Source organism: Anguilla rostrata, chromosome 4 (genome assembly GCF_018555375.3).
Source record: "Anguilla rostrata isolate EN2019 chromosome 4, ASM1855537v3, whole genome shotgun sequence".
In the NCBI taxonomy this organism is placed as follows: Eukaryota; Metazoa; Chordata; class Actinopteri; order Anguilliformes; family Anguillidae; genus Anguilla; species Anguilla rostrata.
The window spans coordinates 56,454,228-56,476,243 of record NC_057936.1 but is presented as its reverse complement, the minus strand read 5'-3'; the positions used below and the strand labels follow the sequence as shown (position 1 = coordinate 56,476,243).

The window sequence follows — 22,016 nt, the reverse complement described above, 5'->3', positions numbered from 1 at the left end:
TAGTACAGCCAAAAGCAATAAGCATGTCTAGAGTAGCTGGAACTCTAGCTGGATCACACCCTGATGAGCAGTGGGCTTGACAAAGGCTATCAAGGTCATGTACTCTAGTGGTTTTCTGTAATAGGCTCACATGGGAAAAAGTGCTAATAGCGAATCCTTTTGTGACAGTGGTGATGATGGGGAGTGAACATCCAACTTACCCTGTCTAATCTTTTAGCTTCTATATGTCTAAGCAGCTGTTGTCTCCAGTCCACTGGCATTTTGGAGGTTGGGTCTTCAGGCTTCTGCATTATAGACCGCAGCTTCATGTCTCCATCAATACTCTTCTCTGTGCAGGAGCTCAGGCTGTAATCTGAAGGCAACCTCTCCAGCAGGGCAGCCATGGTGGGCCTTGCCGACACAGGCCGTGCCTGTGACGCCCCATAGGTCTCTGTACTGTAACTCCTCGCAGACAGGGGCCGCCGTTGAGTCAGGCTCTTGGTGGGGTATCCCATGATGGGCTTTTTGGGCTCCTGGTAGGATGAGTACTCGTCTTCATATCGGCCGTTTCTCTTGTGGAACTGAGAGTCCGATATTGTGGACACGCTGTTCTGGTGTTCAAGCATGCCCTTGAAGTGCGGCCTCCCATATCGCTCGTTGAACTGTAGCTCCTGGGCCTCCGCCACCCTGCGGAAGAGGGCCATCTCTGTGGAGCTGACCAAAGAATCGGCCCTCCGCAGGAAGCCAGGCCGGGACCTCGGGGCGGGGATGGGCTGGCTGATGATCTCCTCATTGACTGAGGGCTGAGAGAATGAGAACATATGCTCCATGGGGGGATAGCCACGGTAGCCTCTCGGACTCACCAGCTCCTTGGGCAAGGTCTTGCCTGGCTGGTTGACATACTCAGGAGTGTTTGGGAAAGGGGGTGGGGCCCTTCTCTCAGGCTTCACCACCTCCATGGAACCCTGAGGGTTGAAGCTTTGGTCAAACTGGTAAACCTTCTTAGGGATGGCAGGCTTCTGCTGCTGTGAGCTCTTTGCCGTGCCATAGATATCTAGATCATCATCCAGCATTGGAGCGGACAGGCTTCTCGACATGCTCTGCTCCATGGGTGGTGGGAGGTCTGGCCTGTCCACACTGCCCTGGTGTTCTATGCTGGAGCTGTAGCTGTCTAGTGGGATGCTGTACACCTTGTAGGAGCCCATGTCTATTTCATCGATGCTCTGGGACTTTTTGAACTTAGCCTTCACCTCTTTCATCATTGGGGAGAGCCTCTCTGTGCTCTTGCTGATGACCAGGGCACCCTTGGCAGCGTCTTGCCTGCACTGCACATGTGTGAAGACGTTGGAGTGACCCCGCTCCGTCCCTGAGTCTCGGGAGTCTCGGGAGTCATGGGAGTCCCGGGATTCCCGGGAATCCAGGAAACCCCACGCTCCCGTGGAGGGGAAGGTCCTGGGCAGCTCGCCCATCTCAAAGTCCTTGCGTTCCGGGTTGGGGCTGTTCGCCGGGGTGAGCTCCAGCTTGGACGGGAAAGCTGTTCTGTCTTCAAAGGGGCTGGGGGTCCTCGTCCAGTTCTGCCAGGGGTTGGGAGGAGGAGGAGGAGGCACTTCGGTTTCAGGAGTATTGCGGACAGGGTGGAAAGAGTGGGAGGGCTGCTCGAGCTCAAGAGGGACGCCTACTATCCGCTCCTGCCTCATGAGAGGCCGACGGCCGTGTGAGGAGTTGCTCCTGGGCTTGGAGCCCAGCATGGGATTACCGCTGCTTGAGGTCTCCATGGGAGGCTCCTCTGCCACAAACCCTGTGTTGTCATAGTGGGAGGAGTCGTTCCAGCTCTCGAAGGTGTCACTGAGAGGGCGTCTCTCGCCGCGCTGTTGCAGGGTGCTAGAAGGAGGTGTCTCCCTCTGGCTCAGCAATGGCTTTGTCTCAATGGGCTTGGGGAAGGACTGGGCCAACCTGTAGAGACGGCCAAAAAGCAGGGATAACCTGTGCACTCCAACAACACACCACTGCCGGCTTTTCAATGTCAATGAAAGCACATGTACATCACAGACCTTTTACTTTTAGCATTCTAAATAAAAATAAAAAGTCATTCAGCTTCAAGCAGACCTTTAAAGAGTCAAGGTGAAAAAGCAAACCTCATTTAAATCCTCATTTAAATCCTCAAACAATTAAATGATTTCCCTCCTCTATTTTGTGACCTCTAAAAAAGGCAGAGCTCGTTTTTATTTGAAAATCTTAATGGCCTGAAAGATTAATGAATCATATGTCAGTGAGTGAGAATAGGACCTGAAAGGGGAACATTAAGGGCCAGATTTACTAAGGCTTTTTCAACTAGTTTCAGGGGCACAAACATTTGTATTATGCATCAAACAGGCACATGGGGCTGGAAACACAGTAAGTGTGTCATCTACGTGAGCTTTTCTCCTTAATGCACATGCACTTAAGGGAGGATCCTGCAAATAATGGGAGGAGATATTATTAGCGTTGCTGATTGTGTATTCCGTTGAATTTATTCAAAGTCACCCAATTAACAAGGGTTGATTTTTGGGCGAAATTTCTCTGCCTCTAAAGAGATCAAGGCGTTCATTTAATGGAGACTACGCACCAACATACCCTCGTCAGGCTGCATTCTGCGTTGTAAGTTTTAGGTATGTACATCTGGCCACAAGTATCTTAAACATTATGAACAATTAAAAAAAAAAACTAATTACATTTTTTCAGTGAACATTTTCCTTAACTCTGTCCTCACAGTGAACATAAGATGGGGTTCAAAAAAGGGTGAGCTAATTTGAGATAAAGAGAATCTTGTTTGTTAAAATAAGGTCATGCATGTTCATGGCTATGCTGGCCTTGTAAGTGTTCCCACGGATACAGTGAATTTTGTCTTTCATCTCTGTTTCATAAAGAAGAACTGTATCATCTCCTTTCAACCTCTGCATTTTCAATTCATCACTAAAAGTAGTGCTATTACACAAACATTCATTTCAAATGAGGATCAAAAGAAAAGTCCTGTGGTGACAGCAAAGCCCTTGGTGGAATTGCAACCAGGATTAAACTGAAAGACGCAGGTTATTTTTGTCGCTGAATAACCAAAGCACATTTCCTTTGAAAGCCAAGAGGTGGAATTTGCGTGGCATTTCAATGAAGATGTGAACGGAGGAGGCATCCTCCTGACCTTGACATTGAGAGAGTGCTGCCGTTTGGGGGAATCCTGCTCTGCTCTTTCAGGCTCATGGAAATGTATGGTAATGAGGGATTAAAGCCCTGGCAGACAGCTCCTCCTTACACAGCCATTTTGACAGCTGGATGTCCACATCATATTAATCCAGCAGGTGCAGAACAGAAGTGCTTTCTGCTCTTACACATCAGATTAAAGCCAATGGACTGAAGGTATTTAACACATCCTTTCTGTTACCCCAGAACACACAATTCTTATTTCTCAGGTGTATCGCACCACTCCCTTTGTTGCCAAATTCTACCCTGTCATGTTCTGGGGACAGATTTATCCAACTGATTTATCAGCACTGTGAGTCACGTGAGAATGCTTAAATACAGACCATGCATGAACGTAAGGATTTCTTTTGAGAGAATAACGGAAGGAAAAGGGAGCTTTGATAATTCAAAGACACCAAAACAACTGTGTAGAAGGATCCATTTGAATATGTATTTCAATATGTACAGGACATGTTTTCAGTACGATCATGAACAGTATACAGCACATTTCGACCAGTTTTTAAACCAAATATTTTAATAACTAATATATTTTCATGACATTGACATCAAATAACTATTCAGCTGGCTAAATACTTGGCAGTTCTATTCAAATACCCCACTGCCTGTTCCCATGTCTTTGAGGGTTTTTCTTGGGAACTCTGTTTTCCTTCCGGTGTCTGAACATGTGTTACGGGTTAACTGGTGTTTCTAAATTGCCCTGTGAGGGTGCCAGGGTTGGAGTCAATTCCAATTAAATTCAGACAATTCCAGAAAGAATTTACAATAAATGAATTGCATTTCAATTCATTGCCTGAATTGACTTAATTGAAATGGAGTTGACCCCGTCCCTGGAGTGTGCACTTGTGATAATGGATAGATGACATAATGGCTTCAAAGTGTTGCGAATTACTCAGGTACCCGTAACTTCATTAATCTGGAAAGCAATCAGTGGTAGTGTGGTCGATGTCAATGTGCAATAGATAGGAGTACTTGGACCAATGAATGGGGTGGCGCACACCTGTTAGTCCAATGCGTTGGAGGTGCCCCATCCTTGCCAATGGGCTGCAAGGCAGTTACATTGGCCGGAGGGTTAGAAGAACCAGTAGAACCCTGGGATGGGGAGTAGTCTGAATAGGTGGCAGAGGAGCCACTGTTGTTCAGGCAATGCATTTTATCTCCATCTGATTCATCTGTCGACTCTGTGAAGACAAAGCAGCACAGTGGCGTCTTTTTGCATTTAAAAAGGTTCCGCATCAGCTGCAATAGAATTACGGAGGGAAAATACTACAACAATCCAGTAACACCAAAATGCTTTAAAACTTTTGTAATGTTTTTTAAAAGGAAATATTGTATGAACACAAATTTCAAAGTTTAAAAAACAAGTTCATGTTAATTATTGTTGAATCTGAATCTAAATGGCCATAGCTATTAAAAATCCATCTGGGAAAGGAATTCTGGAAGGAACTGGTTCTTTTTTCGGCTTCAAACCAAACAGTAAGTGATTATGCAATAAAAATTTATATTCTATTGTTCAATTTCACACCGTAAATAATAAGAACAACACATTTCACAGGCCCTAGCCTCGAGAACATTATGTAATTACTGTGGCTTGCAAGAATATTTTTTGTAATCTTTAATAGGCAGACACACACTAAAAGCAATGAAGAACACAGGGTGTTTACTTGAACGCTTTAAAATGCATTAAAATGGGATTACAGAGTGAAAATTAACTTTCTGGCAGTGGAATCTGAGCAAGCCGCCCACCCCCCATATATCTGGTGGAATGATCAATCTGGATGGAATTCAGTAGGAGAGGGAATATCGCACATACAAACATATGAACCCTCCTGGACCGGACCCAAGACAGAAGATAAGTCAGCTTAGTTCTGCTTTATAAAAATGAGAGCAAGAAGATATTTCTGTTGTTTGGTCAGTGGTCTGCCTTCCGTAAGGATTGTTTCTACTGCAAACCAATCATGATGAACATGCTTGGGAAGACTAGAGTGGATTCCCCTTGAATTCCCCCAGAGAGCTTTCAGAGTCACCAGATTCTTACAGGTACACAACACAAGGGATTACACTGTCAGTTGGTGAGGGAGTATTAAGTAACCAGATGGAAGGAGTCTTACAAATGAGGCCAAGACACCAGTGTTAATACCCAAACTCATTCTATGTGCCTTCTTTAATCTTGAATCTTGAATCTTGAATCTCTCAAAATCTTGGTTTAACATCTCAAGTAAATAACATACTGTCCCGTCTCTGTATATTATTTAATCCACAGGGAAGGGTCCAAAACTCTTCACAAGCCAGTTCTTGCAGTATGTTTACAATCACTTTTGTCCATGCACTAATGCAGCACAACCAAACTCCACTTCTGTTGCACTCTAAGGTGGTATTTTCAATTAATTATATAAAGTATTGGGACACAGTCGTATTCAGTGCTCTGGACCTGCACTTTAACCTCATATTCAGTGTTTCATTTCAAATCCAATGTACTGGAGTGCAGAGCCAAAACAACAATAATTGTGCCACTATCTCAATACTTTTGCATTCAACTATACTGAAATGTCCAGAATTATAGTACAATGGGATCCATACATTTTTATTTATGTTACACATACATCTATTTATTTACATGTATCATTCGATCAGTAGCATACTCAACATAATGGGTTATCATAGGGTGATCAACTGATGTCAAAGAATGTTATGGGCCAGAGAAATAACTGACACAAAGTATATGTTTCAATGCACCTATACAGTCCGTTCAGCACATACCTTTTTTGTCTTTGCCCATTAAAACAACCTTTGGTTTGTACATAGGGGGCTCCACCAGGGTAGGTCTCATGTCAGAAATGCGGATGTCATTTGGGGAGCCTCCAAGGGAATCCTGGGAAAAGAGGGTACAAAATGCTGGTGACGAGACCCGCCTTTCCCAACAGCACGGGCAGGCAGACTGCAGCAGAGAGGTGTAGGATTCAAACAGCACGAAAGGGTTCCCTGGAATCTAACGAGCAAGTGACATTTCTGCTGTATTCTAACCATGTGTGCAGTACACTGTGTGTACATCCATTCCCTTCTTTCATCCTGGAATAATTAGAATTGCAAATATATGTGATTAAAAAAAATATAACAGCATTTCACTCAGTTCTGCAGTATTTCCTGACACAATAATGGAGAAGATTAAAACATTCCACTAAGAACAATGTACAGAGTGATGATTATGAAAACTTAAGGAATGTAGCCCTGAAATGTGCCCCACAATCTGGTGTGGAATCTGTAACAAATTCTAAATATGGCATACCCAAAAGTATCTGTCATCAGTGCTCACTGCTGCAACATCGCAACAACACTATTGAGTCAGAATAGCACAGACAGCCATGTACTTTCCTCTGAAAAACATGATGGCAGCCACTGTTTCTTAGCACACTGTAGTCTATCAGACATCCTGTAACAATTCATCAACCAACCCTGAGACCAACACTGCAACAATTCATTAATCCCCTCCCCCTTTCCCCACCTTGTTGGACTTTAACTTAGCAAACTTTCAGAGAACACTATAGTTTAGCATGTAGCTGATGTACAATCCTTGATGCTTATATTATTTATTTAAAACACGTCTCTGCTTTAATATCTGAAGGGAAAGATTCAATTTGATGTGCCCAATATGTCCACGGCCTAAATCTACAGTATGTTACTGTTGAGTCACATCTGTGTACCACACCTGACCTAAACTATCAATAGCATCATGACACACAAGAAGCAGCAGAGACAGAGGACGTCCTACAAGTCTCTCTCTCTGTCTCGCTCCATCTCCCCCCCCCCTCTGTCTCTCTCTCCTTCCTCTCTCTCCAATCTAATTCTCCTTTACTCGCTGTCTCACTGCTGACTGCTGCATCTTTAAATATTCATGTCTGCAAGATTACCAAGGTTAAAATACCTTACCTCCTACTCTATGACAGTGAGACAGTGATTTAACTTTTCTCAAAGGAAGTCTGAACCAAGTGTAAGCAAACAGCAATGATGTGGCCATGCAGTTGCAGTGGCTGGTGTTGGTGGAAGAAAAGCTGGCCTTAGCTATTAATCTGTGAAAAGACCCATCACTCACAGTGACTTCTCACTGTTTTTACCCCTGAGGGGCAAAGTGCTCTGATGGAAGCAATGTCCATATTGCAAAAAAAAAAATTCACATTAATCTATTTTATCTTTTACCATCAAAATGTTTAACACTAGTTCAGTTTGTTTCAAGGAAAGTTTTGGAAGACTAACACTACATTACAACTTCAGGTTCATAGGCATTTGCAGTACTGCTAAAAACTAATTCTGGGACAGAAACACAGTGACACTGATGAAAAAATTCAAAATTTAAAATTGCTGATCCACATGTCAATTGACAACTCTGGCGTTAAGAAGAAATATAAGTCATTTCCCTCCTTTTTGTCGTCATAGAAGTATGTACTCATATGATGACATTTGATGCCTTGTAGCTGATGACAGTTTAATAAGCATCATTTTGGGGCTCGGGCTGTTGCTTTCTTTCATTTCCCGACCACTTACTATGAGGCAGAAACAGGAAGTTGTAACGGACAGGGCCGAGTTCTCTGGCTGTGGCAGCTTGGGAACGACGCGATGTAAAGAAATCTAAGCAAAACAAACAAACAAACAAACACACAAACAAATGGAAAGTAGTTTCTTTATGGTTTGAAAGAAAGCAAAATGTGTGATATCAAAAAGCATGAGCGATGGTGTCCTGGACCCCCAAGCCCCCTCCCCACCTGCCTCAGATTGTTCCCCTGGAAGAGAACATGTCTCCATTCAAACTCTGTGAGTGGACATAGTGGAAGGAGAATTCAGGCAGTAATGAACAAAAAATACAACAGACGTCTCGGGTCTGCGGAGAACACTACTGGATATTTGAAGGAAGCTTGTGCGCAGCAGGTGGAGGTGAGCTGTCCGGTTTTAATGAATGAAAATGAATGTTCCGGGGTGACTGAAGCAATCGCTTAGATAGGCTTGCTAAAACTGCCAGAATGCTGACACTGGCCATCCCCTTGGGAGAGACAGGAAGCCAAGCACAACAAAACAGATTACCTGATCCGTCTCTGAGTTCAGCTCAGATGCTGTGTGCTCAGCTCCAAGAATAGAATTTTGATATGACCTATTCAGAGCAAGCCTCTGCAGTCCTACGCATACAATTACCATTTAACATTGACCTTTGCAGTTGTAAGTTCAATAGTCTGCAATGTTTTTAAGCCACGTCGCTGTGCCAGCTTTCAGAACCTGACTGCTGTCTATATGGACACAAGCAACCCCTTGGCAATGTTAATGGCCACAATTTATTCAGTTTGTCTTATGTTATTATTGCCATATTTACACACATTAAAGCATTCAGCCAAGATACAAACAATAAACCTCAAATGTACTAAAAATACAATTTCCACTGTTTTAGCACTTTCTGGGTAATAAAAGTGTAGTATCTCTGTGTTTAAACATATGTACAAAAGTAGTCTTTTAGATAGTAGCTTCTGAATTATTGCTGCAATGGTGTCAACATAATCTTTCCTTATTCTTCATGGTGCATTAATGTGCAGGAAAAACACCCAGTGAAGCACAGCATGTGGATTGTATTGTTTCATTACATGACAGGAAGGAAACAAAGCTGAAATTCTCTTCGACAAAGAACACCGTCCTAACAAAAAATATCACAGCGCCACCATCAGGTGCCTCAAGCCACTGACATACGAACCTCACACGGCCTTTGCAGGGTGCACCTCCAAAGTCCCAGCACATAATAGGTGCCTCCACATTTATATATCACCCCACAACAAAGTCTGTCACATCTGGCTGAATTTCAAAAATGGAGAAACCTCAGCCTTTGTTTTATTGAAGCTCCAGCACTCTCCTTTGCCCTTCCCTGATTGTGTCCTTGAAAACGACCCCTTATTTTTGGTAACAGGAGTTCTAAGCTCCCACACAGTCAAAACAATTTGATTTGCTTGCAGCTAAAACTCAATTTTTCTATGTGATAACCCAATACCAAAACTGCGATATGAAAGTCTGAGAAGCCCTTGGAATCAACCCATCTTTCAAGACCTCATTCAGCATTACTCTTCACTTATCTCCTACTCTTCACCTCCATCATCGCTCTTGGGCTCAAAATAGAAAAAGTCAAAATGAAGCGAAAACCAATCATAAATCCTTCAAGTCCTTGCCTTAGCCCTACCTCAGAGCTCTCTGTGAGTTCCTCCTTCTCCTTGCGTTTTGGAATCTCCATTGCTGAGTTGTGCATGGGGCCCTGTTCTGTCATCTGGCCTTGGGAGAAGTCTTTGGCCTCTCTTTCTGCAGCCTGGCACGAAAATAGTGATTGACAGATGCCCGTGCCCACAGTCACACAGATCACAGATATAGCACATTAGGGATTGTGATGGTTTGTAGTGATGCTCATCAACAGCAAAAAAAAAAAAATTCTGGCTACATTTCTGATGATTTGTGTATAATTTGTGCCTATTCCAGGGTCATTTTGTCTTTGAGTCATTTTAAATGACTCAAAGACAAAAGGTTTTCAAGGTGATGTGCCATATTTACACATGCCATTACTCATCATATTAACCCACATAAAGGAAACCAAGGTCTTCTTTAGCCAAAGAAGAGGATGTTCTTGCTTCACACTTTAACCCACTTTTTTTCTTTGATCTGATTGAGTTTAAATACAGCAAAAATACTTCAAAATACGAAGCTACTCTAATCCATAAGTCTCCAGTTTTCTGCAAAGAAAACATGCATACTACACTGTACACTTTTGCTTTGATCATTGTTGCTGCTGTTTTCTATGATACCAAATAAAAGAATGCTGACATATGTTTAATGCCATTTTAAAATACTCTTTAATGATAACAATGCTAGATAGGTTTTCAAAATATACAGAGGTTTAACTATAATAGCTTTCTTACCAAAGGACAGTTAATTGCTTCTCTGAAGGATAATAACAGACAGCTACATTATATAAGGGTCAAAGGATTTCATTGGGCTGAATTTTCACCACAGTTTATTAATTTATTTTAAACATAAGCTCACACTACAAAATCTAGGATAAAGCTTTCCCAGAAGAGTGTAGGTTGTTATTGCAACAAAGGGTTGACCAACTCCACATTAATGCCCATAATTTTGGATGAAATGTTGGATGCCAGGTGTCCACATACTTTTGGCCATGTAGTGTATATAAGATAGATGCTGGAGACACAATAACTACATCAAAAAATCTGGTTAGGTTTGTACAACCCATTAACAACCCATTACGGGCACAGAACTAGATGCAGTGCAAGAATCTTGTTTTTGCATGTACTCGGTACTATCCCAGGGGTACTGCACCACGGGCACCGTTTATTAGGGAAATTGCTTGGCCTGCAGGTGACTGGGACTCTGACCTCCTTTGCTGCAATGGGCCACTGGGGCTCAAACTTGTCCTTCCCAGGGAGCTCCATGTTGGTGCCTGAGGAACACTTCTCTGTGGCATGACTGGCCTTGCCAACCAGGTTCTGAACTGACTTCACCATGTTCTTAAGGTCCTCTGGATAAGGAGTGGGGTAGCGCTTCAGATTGATCTCCACCTGGGAAGAAACCACCAGAGAGGTGGCTTTATTCCAGATCCGCGCTCCTGTGTTTTATATTGTCTGGGTTCAGGGCTTAAAACAAGGTTATCTCCCCACTGTAGATGCCATGCAGTAATTCATTAAGACAGTGCAGCCAGCCAAGAACCGGCTTTCCCTTCCTCAGGCTACCCTACTTGATTGCCCCAGTTCTCGCATTACACTTCACAGAGCGGAATTCTGGGATACCATCTCCCACCCCATGTAATGCACAGTAGATGACATAATCATCTCCAGCTGTGCGACTAAAGGAAGCAATAAAAATATAATAAGAGACAAGCTGAAAAAAGAAAAGGAGAGGCATGAAATACCTTGACTTTTCCAGAGTTGTCCTCATCCTCCTTCTTATCTTCGAACTCAAAGGCAACAGTCATCCTCTGCTGTCGCTGCTCCTCCCAAAGTGTGGGGTTGAAACTGTCAGTGTCTGACTGGTAATCTACATGTGAGAGAGACGTTGAGGGTACACCATTATACTGGTATCACAGTGGTGCTATGACGGCACTATACTAGCCTAACATAGGTCCCACACTGGCGCTACTGAAATGGGGGTATGTTTATTTGTTGTGGGCTTAAAAACATAGCCCTGGCTGCCAAGTCTTCAGGACAAGAGACCAAAAGTCTCCAGCTAGGTGGATTAATCAGATTATTACTGTTTCTCCAAGAGTGAAGTCAGACTTACACATGCTAACTAATTTAACATCACTGGACTCCTGTATGCTTTATACAGAGTAACATGGGTGGTTCATATACCAAGTTCATATACCAAGTGAAATTTTTTTAAATCAATCTCAGAAAAAAGTGCCTAAAAACACTTGGCAAGGGAGTGGTACCTTATAGGTACATCAAATTGCACCCCTAGCCAGCATAACATACTTAATTAATAATTTTGCTTGTAAATGGTACTCATTAGAACGAGTATGCTAAATGTACTGTGCTGTACACAGTACATTTGGGAAATGTGTTCCTTAAAGAACAAAAATGTACCATCACTGTACCTTTCTGAGAGTGTGGAATGAAAACATGCGTCCTGAAATGACGGTTGCGCGAGAGGAGTTTTCTTCCCTGACCCACCTTCATCGTGCCGAGGTTGCTGGGGAAACATGTAGTTGGTGAGGACCCTCTGCTTGGTCTCAGGATGGGCCTCTGTCTGAAGGGGGATCAAGGCCTTGGACTGCAATGGCACACAGGGTTCACAGGGTTCAAGGGTCACTACACATACACTGGAGAGTACCATGGCGACAAATAAAAAACAGCATGTGTCTTGATTGGTACATTAGCCAGCTCAGCATAATGATTTTAATTTTGGGAGGAGTCCCTTATAATTTATGAGGTGGTACAGATAGAGCTATAGTGCATGCAGAGAGTCAGGCGGACGCAAATCAGTCGTTAAAGAGAAACAAAATACTTGGTTACAATGCTCATTTTATTACCCTAATATTAACCACAGACACAAGGTTTTTCCAAGCAGTTACAAAACACATACACCTCTTTCAGAAAGAGAAAAAAATGAAGAAAACATCTACCTGATTGTCTGATAGCCACAGTGCAGCAAGATCCTTCAGTTTGGCGAAAGTAAATGGCAGATTCTTTAACCTGTTTGAGAGGAGGGTCAGAGTGGCCGCGATGTGAGTAAGACATTGAAGTGTAGACGCTGCTACTTTTTCAACACAGGAACATGATTTCAACGGGTGACCTTTTTCAACCACACACTTATAAGAAAGATATATTTTCTGACAGGTTCCAAGGCACATTTGTCTGTTGCGAGCATTTCATCCACTGCTACTCAGCAGGGGATGTGTGGAGGGGTTTCATTAGCTCCCATTAGTTCTGATTCACTTTTTGAGTGCATGGCGCTCTTAAAAAAAAGTGCTCTTAGACAGAACTCCCGCACAATCAAATGCTCAAATGCCTTGACCCACGGAGCAGATATTTTACTCCATGTACTGAAAGAAATCCAAAAGGACCCCTTTTTTTAGCCGTCCCATTTCCCAGCCGAATGCCTGTTTAATATGACCGACCCCTAAATAATCACCGATAGCCCATTCAGACCGACAGAAAATAAACAGACATGGTGCTCTTTGCTTCAAAATAATGAAAAGACACCACTGGGGTCAGCGTACTGAAGTTGGAGCATAGTCAAGGCAGCTGCCTGGCTTGTGGCAGCCCATTTACTTGAGTGCCCTGTCGCGCTGGTGGAGACGGGGTAGCATCGGCTGCTGTGCGTTAAGTGACGGTAAAGTTTAATTACCTCGGATCCTGTTAATCACTGGCAGTGCATCCAAACATCTCATAAAGAGCTTTCTTAATTAGCCTGTGGGCTGGGAGAAGCATTTCCTAATGCTGTACAGCCATCTTAATGTGCCATTAGAAAAATAAAAACACAGGCCTGTTTAGTTTACATAAACTCCACCGTAATAGGAATCTCATACTCCACCTACGCTAGCTTATTAAATCTGTTTATAAAGAAATGAGCAAATAAAAACTTAACCCTGGAGTGCCGGCGAGATCCCCGCCATGACACGAGGCGTGGCAAGGTAAAAGATTACTGTGTTGAGCGTGCATTGGCCTATCCAAGGCTCTTATTCGTGCGCTGGAACCCTCAATTACAGGCCATAATAACACACAGCAAGGCTTCAGTTGACATAGCTTGAGTGTACTGATGCTTATAATCAAAGCGCTGGGAACCAAACACTTTCTACTTATACATTTGCACCGTGTATACAATGACGAACTGCAGCAGTACTCATCAATGCTGCCAGTTTCTAGTTTCTAAGGTGCCTCTGGTACCTTGCCTCTGAATTGCAGTATAGCATCCAAATACTGTATATGATTTTGTATAGGCTGCTGAACTCTGAATCCTGTTCATGTCACGTTATTCACTAAGGGTATTTTTGCCACACATTACACCTGTGATATTCTGAGGGGGCAGATGACTGTTCACGCCGCGAAACGGAGGAATGCTTCAGGGGTTACCTGTTGTCGCTCAGGTTCAGAACGCGCAGTTTGGTCATCTGTCCAATTTCGTCCGGCAGAAACTCCAGCTTATTGGAGCGCAGAGACATGACCGTGATGTTCTTACAGCTCCCGATCTGCAAACGAATCCACATGATTGAAGTGAGCATGCAGAGAAACGTCCGCGTCCAATTCGATGTCCATTGTGCACACCGGAGGAAAGCAGGATGATTATGATCACTTCAGATAAAGCACACAGTAAGCTCTTTTTCCTTGAGATGGAGCCTTTGAACCTAGTGTTACTCCATCACACTGCAAGACCGGAGAGCAAACTGGACCTGGGGAGGGCAGAGGACTCGTTTTTCAACAAGAAAAGGTAGATGCTCCTACGTGTATAAGTTTTGCTGGGCTTGCACTGCATGAAAAAGCGCCTTTACGGGAATCCAGAAACTGACACATTTCCTGCCGTGTGCATCTGCGTCAATGTCAGACACTCAACGTAAATTACATACCAGACATGTCCGTCCAGTCTCAGGACACACCATGACATTAATCCATTAATTAATCAGGAATATCCGAGTCCAGAAATCCCCCATCTTAGGGAGTGTGCAGAAGTTCCTTTAAATATTCGTGTTGACATGGAGAAACTACCACTCACAACCGACACACCTCAAATTTCACTAAAATTGCATTGGTCGGATATCTTCCAGAAACTCTGTTTTTCATGCAGTGGTTGATTCCTGTGAATGGCTTTATGTAAAGATTTGGACAGGGTCCTGCTCATGGGGAGAAGGACAGATGAAGCCATCGTGCTCAGGCTGTGTGCCTGCAGTGTCCACAGGGGGCTCCCAGTTCCAGACCAGTGCTGTTGGCTTGGCTCAAGGTGCTGGCACCTCCCTGCAAGGTGGGCCTGCACCATGGCTGCGCCAGCACAGGCCCTGGGTAATTAAGCAAGCGATAACGCACAGCTTTCCACCGTCGTCTGCAGGTCCAGCCTCAGACGAGTCGCTGGAGCCATGACTCCCACCCTCTGGCAAACACGACAAACGCGAGAAAGGACTGGACCCCCGGGATCACGAGGGTCAGAGAGACTCACCTCTCTGGGCAACTCTGAGAGAAAGTTCTCATCCGCAGCAAAAGTTCGGAGGTTGTGCAGGTAGCCGATGGTGGGGGGGAGACACTCCAGTTCATTACAGCTACAGTCAAACTCTTCTAAAAGTGACAAACTGAAAGAAAAAGAAAACTGCATTGTGAATTATTCCACAACATCGATGCACAAAGAACACAACTTTGATGGCCGAGACATAGAAAAATATATATAGATAAATTTCTATAATAGAAAAATGTAATTAATGTAACATTACAGCTTTAGCCTTTTTTGTTGGTAATTTGCTGGCCTGTTCAGAGATCTGTCTAAGCAGTACCGGAATTAATAAATTAATCATGGATACCTCTCTCAGACAGCACGTCATGTATTACTTTATTTGGAAAATTAGTTGATGAATCACAAATTCCACCTATCAATAAAACCTACATACAGTATCAGTGTGGAATATCTTTAATTACAGGACTAATAATGAATGTAATGCCATATATGCTTTCAAAATAATCTATATTGTGCACCACCAATAAACAAAATCACCTTTTTTTATACAAAAAAGGTCAATCGGGTAACTACTAAATCCCCAAAAAGAACATATACGCAGTGCCAAGAGACAGAGCACGTCCAGGATGAAAGATATATTTTCATACATTTTATATTTACACACATAATTGATTAAGGTAATATCAGGCTTGTGTTTTTAACATCTGCCTTTATAAAAGGTTTGCACTGACAGTAAAGACATATTGATGGTTTCAAAAAACAAAATTTCCCATTGATCCAACACATTACATCAAAATAATCCACTCAGAAATCCATCAGAATTAGCAAGATATTTCTATTTGTATTTGAGTTAAAATATGAAAATACAGTATCAGAAATAATATATGTCTAATACTGAATTGTAATATTTTCATTAAAGTCAAAATAGGGATATCCTGATAATTCTGATGGACTCTTCCACTACCTGCTGTTAAAATTGTCAGCAGAAAAACCATTTCTCTAAAAAACTTTTAATAGCGGGTACGCATGTAAACCAAACAAATACAGATCCAATCCAGCCTTTTCTTGTTAGACATAGTCGAAAAACAGGCCAATTTGTCCTCATAGTAGTCAGCACACTCACTAGCAGAGCATTTGTACCAGAAGACCCAGCTGGCCCCCCATATGTATGGCTTGAATTACGTCCATTTCACCAGAACGCACAGAAAATTCAAAGGTGAGCACTTGCCTGAATAAACATGTTACTGCTGTGAATGTGTGTGGGATGGAGGGTGGGGGTGGGAGTGGGGTGGGGTTCATTCTACTTACCCTAATTTGGTGCGTCCACTAAGTGGCCCATTTTAGATGCATGTATAATAAACACAACACACAAAACCGACCAATGACAAACCAAGAAAAGGACGAAATACGGCATCACAGGCATAAGGCAGTGGACGGTGAGAGAGGTCTGCGATGGCGGAAGGTCGTCGTGACAGAGTGCACTCAGATTCAACCCCCGGATTTCCCTCTGGCTCACACATGACCTCTGCCACTAACGAGGCACGTGGATGAATTATCACACTCAGATACACACACGCAGACCGCGCCAAGCACAGCTTAGTCTGTCCTATAGCTTGGTCTCGGTTTAGAATTTCATAGTCGGTTTACAATTTCTGCTTTTCTCGTATTTCGTGTTGTGCACTAGCTCTCGCAAATCTGTTGGATGTAGTTAAGAGCAATATTGTCACAGACTATGATGTCTGGGATGAGCTGTGAATATCATCACTGTTGCCACAATAAATTATTTCGTGGTGAGCAAATAACTGCGTCTGAAATTTCATATCTAGAGAGAATGAGGAGAACAGTAAAAATGACATGCTTACAGTATAACTTAAAATCTCACAGGAATGGGGAGACTATGTATAAAAAGGGCTGTAAGTCCTAAACGGATAACATGGCATGGGTGTAGATACGCTCAAATTAAGGTTTCACCTCATACGTATTGTCTTATTTTAGATCCAATGCACTGAAGTACAGTGCCAAAACAACAAAATTAGTGTCACTGTCCAAAAACATTTGCATTTCAACTGTATATTAAAGAGTTTATCCCACAGCAGATATATGAACAAAATAATAAAACTGTGCAGCAATCAGCGGGTCAGACCGAGGAAATTAAAACCCGCTGCGTTTTACAGAACGCACAACATCATAATCATCAAGTTTATAACCCAGATGAGACTTTAGTGCTGTGTCAGTTCACATCTCAAACTGAAGACTGCAGAGATTCGTTTGAGCTTTATTCCTCATGAAATGGACCAGTTTACATTTCTGAACAGTGCCAAAGCACGGGCGCTCCCTTTCACTGTGGGCAATGGGACATTTACTCCATCGCTTCAGAGTCACTGTAACACTGATCATGCCAACCTGTATTTATCAATGCGAGGTGAGAAAAAAACAAGATTGTTTAGGTGCCAGGTGCTTGGCACTCTGCCTATTTCTAACTGCAGGACATGATCACAGCTTGGCATGAGGCATGCAGGAGACATTCGGCTATTATTTAAAGTGTGAATGATGTCATCAAAATAACAGAACGTAGTAACACTTTAGAACAGGGTCCACGATTAAACACTTAATGATCTAAATACCATCATTGTACACTACCACTAAACACATTGCTGAGGTTTAGATGAAGGTCAGCACATTTTATTAAGGAGGAAAACATCAGATTTAAATTATGCACTGCTGACATGAGCTGCTGTGGTGAACTTAAACCTCTACGTCCCAGCAACTGCATAACATAACCTTGTGCGAAATCTCTCAGATCTGACAGGACAGTGTCCAGTTGACTGTGTGTTTATACAAGTTATGAAATGAGTCCACTCAGCAAACAACCAACATGAAATTAGTAACAGAAGAAATAAGTTAAGCTTAGAGGCCATGAATTAGATAACCCCAGTTTTAACAGAATCCATTTCAGTGCCACTCACTAATCCTCTCAGAGGGAAGTTCGGGGATCTCGTTCTGAGACGTGCAAACCCACATGATGGCACTCGCCCTTGAGCTGCTTGGTCCTGACGTACTCACCTTCCGATGGTGTTTGGCAGTGAGGTCAGCTGGTTGTCGTCTACTTTTAGAGTCGTCAGCTTTTTCAGCATCCCTGTAAGGGCGACAAGTACGGGTGACATTGACTTTAGTCTCACATTCTATGTAGGGATAAAAGTGAATTAAGAAATGGAGTGTACATAATATATATTATTGACTGAAGGTAGTTTATTATAGAGATATTAATTAGACATACTGAATGAACATTTACATAACATTTACATACATCTGTCCAGTACATAAAATGTTGAAAAGTTAATGATATTTTTTTAGCAGTGGCGATTGGTCCAAGCTTGCTAGCCATCAAAGGGCTAGCTAAGTGTTTTCATGCTCGTACTTCATTTCAGGTGGCTAAATCTACAAGCTAAGGTGTGGTTAGGTAGTTGTTTGTTTGAATGCTAGAGCCACTTTTTAAGGCAACGGGTTCTAACATAATGCTACTGACACTTTTGGCAACAACATTTGCTGGGAGGACACAGCTGTCACTTGTTTGTTGATTGAATGATGGAAGACTGAAAGTGGTAATAGGGTGCACAAAAGAAAGAGCGGGAGTGGACAAATAAAAATGCTATATATATATATTTAAAAAATATATTATATATTAAAAAATGTTTTTTTAATTTATAAATTTGTATATATATGCACTCACATTATCACTTGCTTACAGTGGCTTTTTATTCTTGGGAAATAACCTCAGTAAATGAAGATTTATTTACTCATTAAGAAATTAATTGCCCATTTCAGCAGCTCTGTCAAAATATTAATTAGAACATGATTTCGTGAATAAAAGCTAGACTATAAAGGCTACGCCCGCATGCTGCTTAACTGATAAATGATCATTCTGACAGTTCTGTTACGCGGTGGCAGTTTGCTGCAGGCCTCACCGATGGAATCAGGCAGCTGCTGCAGCATGTTGGAGGAGAGCAGGAGGTCTTCCAGGGACTCGCACCCCGAGATGTCCGAGTCCAAGGTCTCGATCCTGTTCTTGGCCAGGTCAAGGTACCTCAGCTGCCTCAGCTTCCCTATAGACTTCATCAGCATGGAGGGGGAGAAGCAGACAGACAGTGAGTTCAGTGCTGAGTTGGACTTATTGAACACTTGATGGGAAAGCGTCCGTCAATCAAAGAACAGAGCATCCCTGGGTAAGCTCAGCAGGTTTTACTAGCTATTTTGCACCTGGACAAGCAAAGAAACCAAACCTAGGACAAGCACCCAGATGTTTCACAACATTACTTTGAAAAATGGTTTTAAAAAGATTTGCAGACGAAAGAAGTACTGGGGGATAATCCCGGTATAGGAGTAAGATCATTCTTTCATGTCAGTGACACTGGGAGAGAGGGAGCCTGCCCTACCCCAGGTATTGTCTGCAGTGAGTTGTTATCCATCCACAGCTCCTTCAGGTTATGTATCTGCTCCAGGACTTCTGGCTGAAACAACACACACAAGGTTCAGAAGCAATCACATCCACAAAATGTATGGGCTTCAATGTAGCTGTGTTACCACGAACAGCTACAGCATCGCCACTGAGATAAATTGATATATCTGTACAATAAAATCATTCAAATAATCCCTTGTTGCAGCCATGTCGGCAGAGCGAAGCTGATTAAAATTCCTGCAGTCTCGTTAATTGAATTGAGGGATTCCCAGATAGTAGCCTATGTACCGTGCATAATTGGAGCAGCCTTTGAAACTAAGAATAGGGGCAGTGGGTGTGTGCCTGTGTGCAAATGACTGCAGCCTAAAAAGTGGCATTGACGAAGAGCTGGAGAGACTGCTCTCAGTGTCCGGCCTGTGAAAACTAGGGATCTAGCTGTGAGGACAGCTTCACAGGAACCCAGGGACAATGGAAATATTTCCCCAGAAATCATAGGACTGACCATGGACCCGTATAAATATCTCAGCAGAAACCCCCGGGATGAACCACGGGCGTGCTGCTTGCGGAAACACAGGCTGACTGGGGAATATGTGAAAATGTGTCTGTTGAAGCACTGGGTCCAACTATACACCCATGTGACTAAAGAAAACTTCAATCTGGCAGAGGAAATATTTTGACAGTTACATCCAATGTTTCTGTAACTTAAATCTCAACATCCCTATGTGTGACTGTGTGAACACCTCTAGAAACCCTGGGTCTAGGGGTGTACTTACCTCTATCGATTATTTTTGGTCTAGCTGTGGCCACACCAAGAGACCCTCAATAAATATATCTGCCTGTCTTTAAAATGTATTTGTTTTAAATAGTACAATTATTTGTGCGTAATGTATATGAAAACTATAAAAGAGCATTCTTCAAAATATATATTAATTAGCTGACAGATATTCATGATTTATATAACTGCAAAATTTCAGATAGACAACAGTATCCTATGCAGTCAGTAGCTACGCTGGGTCACACTGTTCATTGCATTGTGATCAGTTGTAGTTTAGATTATTATGTTTGCATTACATTACATTAATTTAGCAGATGTTCTTATCCAGAGCGACAATAGAACCAAACCATTAGCATAATGTATTCACTGGGCTATCCAAACTGGATTAAAACAAAATGCTAGAAAACATGTTTTTTTTATTATGATTTTATTCCACTGCCAAAATTCTGCACTCCTTAGATTATCTTTGGTCTGGTGTCAATTTAGACTTTGAGATGGTTTGTTATAAAATGCTTTTTGGTGTTGCTGAATATAGTACGATGATCTTTTTTTTAAATCAAAGGACTAGAGAGTAACAGTGTTTGCAAGCTTTTCCCTCAGTATTCTGGTTTTATGAAATGTTTTTTTCAAAGCTGTCTTCTTCTGTAACAACATGTAACAACAATATGTCAGACAGCACACCGAATAAAAGACACATGCAAGTTGTGCTGTGTAGCAGCTGCAAATATCTCCAGCAGTAAAACCAGTTCGCTAAATCATTCATTTAATCTGAGAGTTACTTACTTAAATTCCCATGGTATGTCATCTGGCACTGTCAAAGTATCACAGGTTTCACAAGAGCTTAAGATTTACAAATTGCCTTTTCATGCAAATAAAGCAGAGAGCTGAGGGAGTACTACTATTTCTAAAAAGAGGGAAAATTGGTTTGAAATTCTACATTATAATTCAGATCTAAATTATTTTGGATGGGAAACGTGACTGCACCAAGCTGAGCTAAACTGCCATGGGATATGCTTTAGCCGAAGACTAAGTTCTAAAATGTTAGGCTATTACTGTACATTATCACAAGGTACCTGTATGATGACTGCAGACAGCACAAAGTCATTATTCTTAGTATTTTCTTTAACAGCAAAAATGCCCAACACATGGCCTCGAATCTTCATCAGGAATTGATTACTGAACTGAATACTATTTATTTTTAGAAATAAGAAATTATTTTCCTTGAAAAACAGTGGTCAACTAAACGGCAACAAAGGCATTTTAAGGTCTACGTATTTCACCATAACCGTGTTTCCAGAGAAGAATCAATACTCCATCTCCGTAGTGCCAGGAATAAAGCAATGAAGAATTCTCTTTACCTTCAGCGAGACTCAGCAGCACCTCGTGGCAGTTGGCCAAAGACATATTTTTCCTGACCCAAAAGCCCAAAGACTTTCTTTATTCAGAGATACACAGGGGAATTTGTGTCCAGTAAACAGAGATAATGGGAGCCTACTATTCATCAGTGACTATTAAGTGATCGATGGAAGGTGGGGGGGGGGTGGGGGGAGGGGGGGGGTGTCATTAGGGGTCAACTGGGTTCATCTCATACACTTGAAAACACTACTCGGAAGGGTGTTCATTTTTGAAAATTAAATGCCCTGTAACCATGTTTAATTGCTGATTTAGCTACTCAGTCGCTTTCTGCTAGGCACAATGAGTCTTCCTCTTGAGACAGAGGCCTATTTTGTAATCAATTACTTACTAACTAAGCACTACAGTGGCTAAGCTTATCATCTTTTATTTTTGCTGTAGATAATCCAATAAATAATTTTCTCAAGGTTGTGCTTAATTCTAAGAGTAAGTTGATCTGAGAAAGACCACTATCAATCAGAGTAAACACAGATTTCA

The 22,016-nt window shown here is 42.3% G+C and overlaps 1 protein-coding gene across 17 annotated transcripts in view; it reads right to left on the bottom strand.

Moving 5' to 3' along the window:
• lrrc7 (leucine rich repeat containing 7) overlaps window positions 1-22,016 on the bottom strand; it is a 134,479-nt gene that overhangs the window by 12,906 nt on the left and 99,557 nt on the right. For 11 of the 17 annotated variants that reach the window (XM_064333354.1, XM_064333355.1, XM_064333352.1 and 8 more), the window contains 15 exons: window positions 19,329-19,403; window positions 18,861-19,005; window positions 17,959-18,031; window positions 16,204-16,221; window positions 14,887-15,016; window positions 13,812-13,927; window positions 12,362-12,431; window positions 11,910-12,009; window positions 11,150-11,274; window positions 10,617-10,799; window positions 9,416-9,538; window positions 7,750-7,833; window positions 5,971-6,082; window positions 4,211-4,391; window positions 201-1,932 (listed from right to left, as the gene is read on the bottom strand). In XM_064333354.1, the coding sequence (XP_064189424.1) occupies window positions 201-1,932; window positions 4,211-4,391; window positions 5,971-6,082; window positions 7,750-7,833; window positions 9,416-9,538; window positions 10,617-10,799; window positions 11,150-11,274; window positions 11,910-12,009; window positions 12,362-12,431; window positions 13,812-13,927; window positions 14,887-15,016; window positions 16,204-16,221; window positions 17,959-18,031; window positions 18,861-19,005; window positions 19,329-19,403 (3,267 nt within the window). The remainder of the gene's footprint in view (window positions 1-200; window positions 1,933-4,210; window positions 4,392-5,970; window positions 6,083-7,749; window positions 7,834-9,415; window positions 9,539-10,616; window positions 10,800-11,149; window positions 11,275-11,909; window positions 12,010-12,361; window positions 12,432-13,811; window positions 13,928-14,886; window positions 15,017-16,203; window positions 16,222-17,958; window positions 18,032-18,860; window positions 19,006-19,328; window positions 19,404-22,016) is intronic. The other 6 variants (XM_064333353.1, XM_064333367.1, XM_064333369.1 and 3 more) reach the window with 3 other exon arrangements.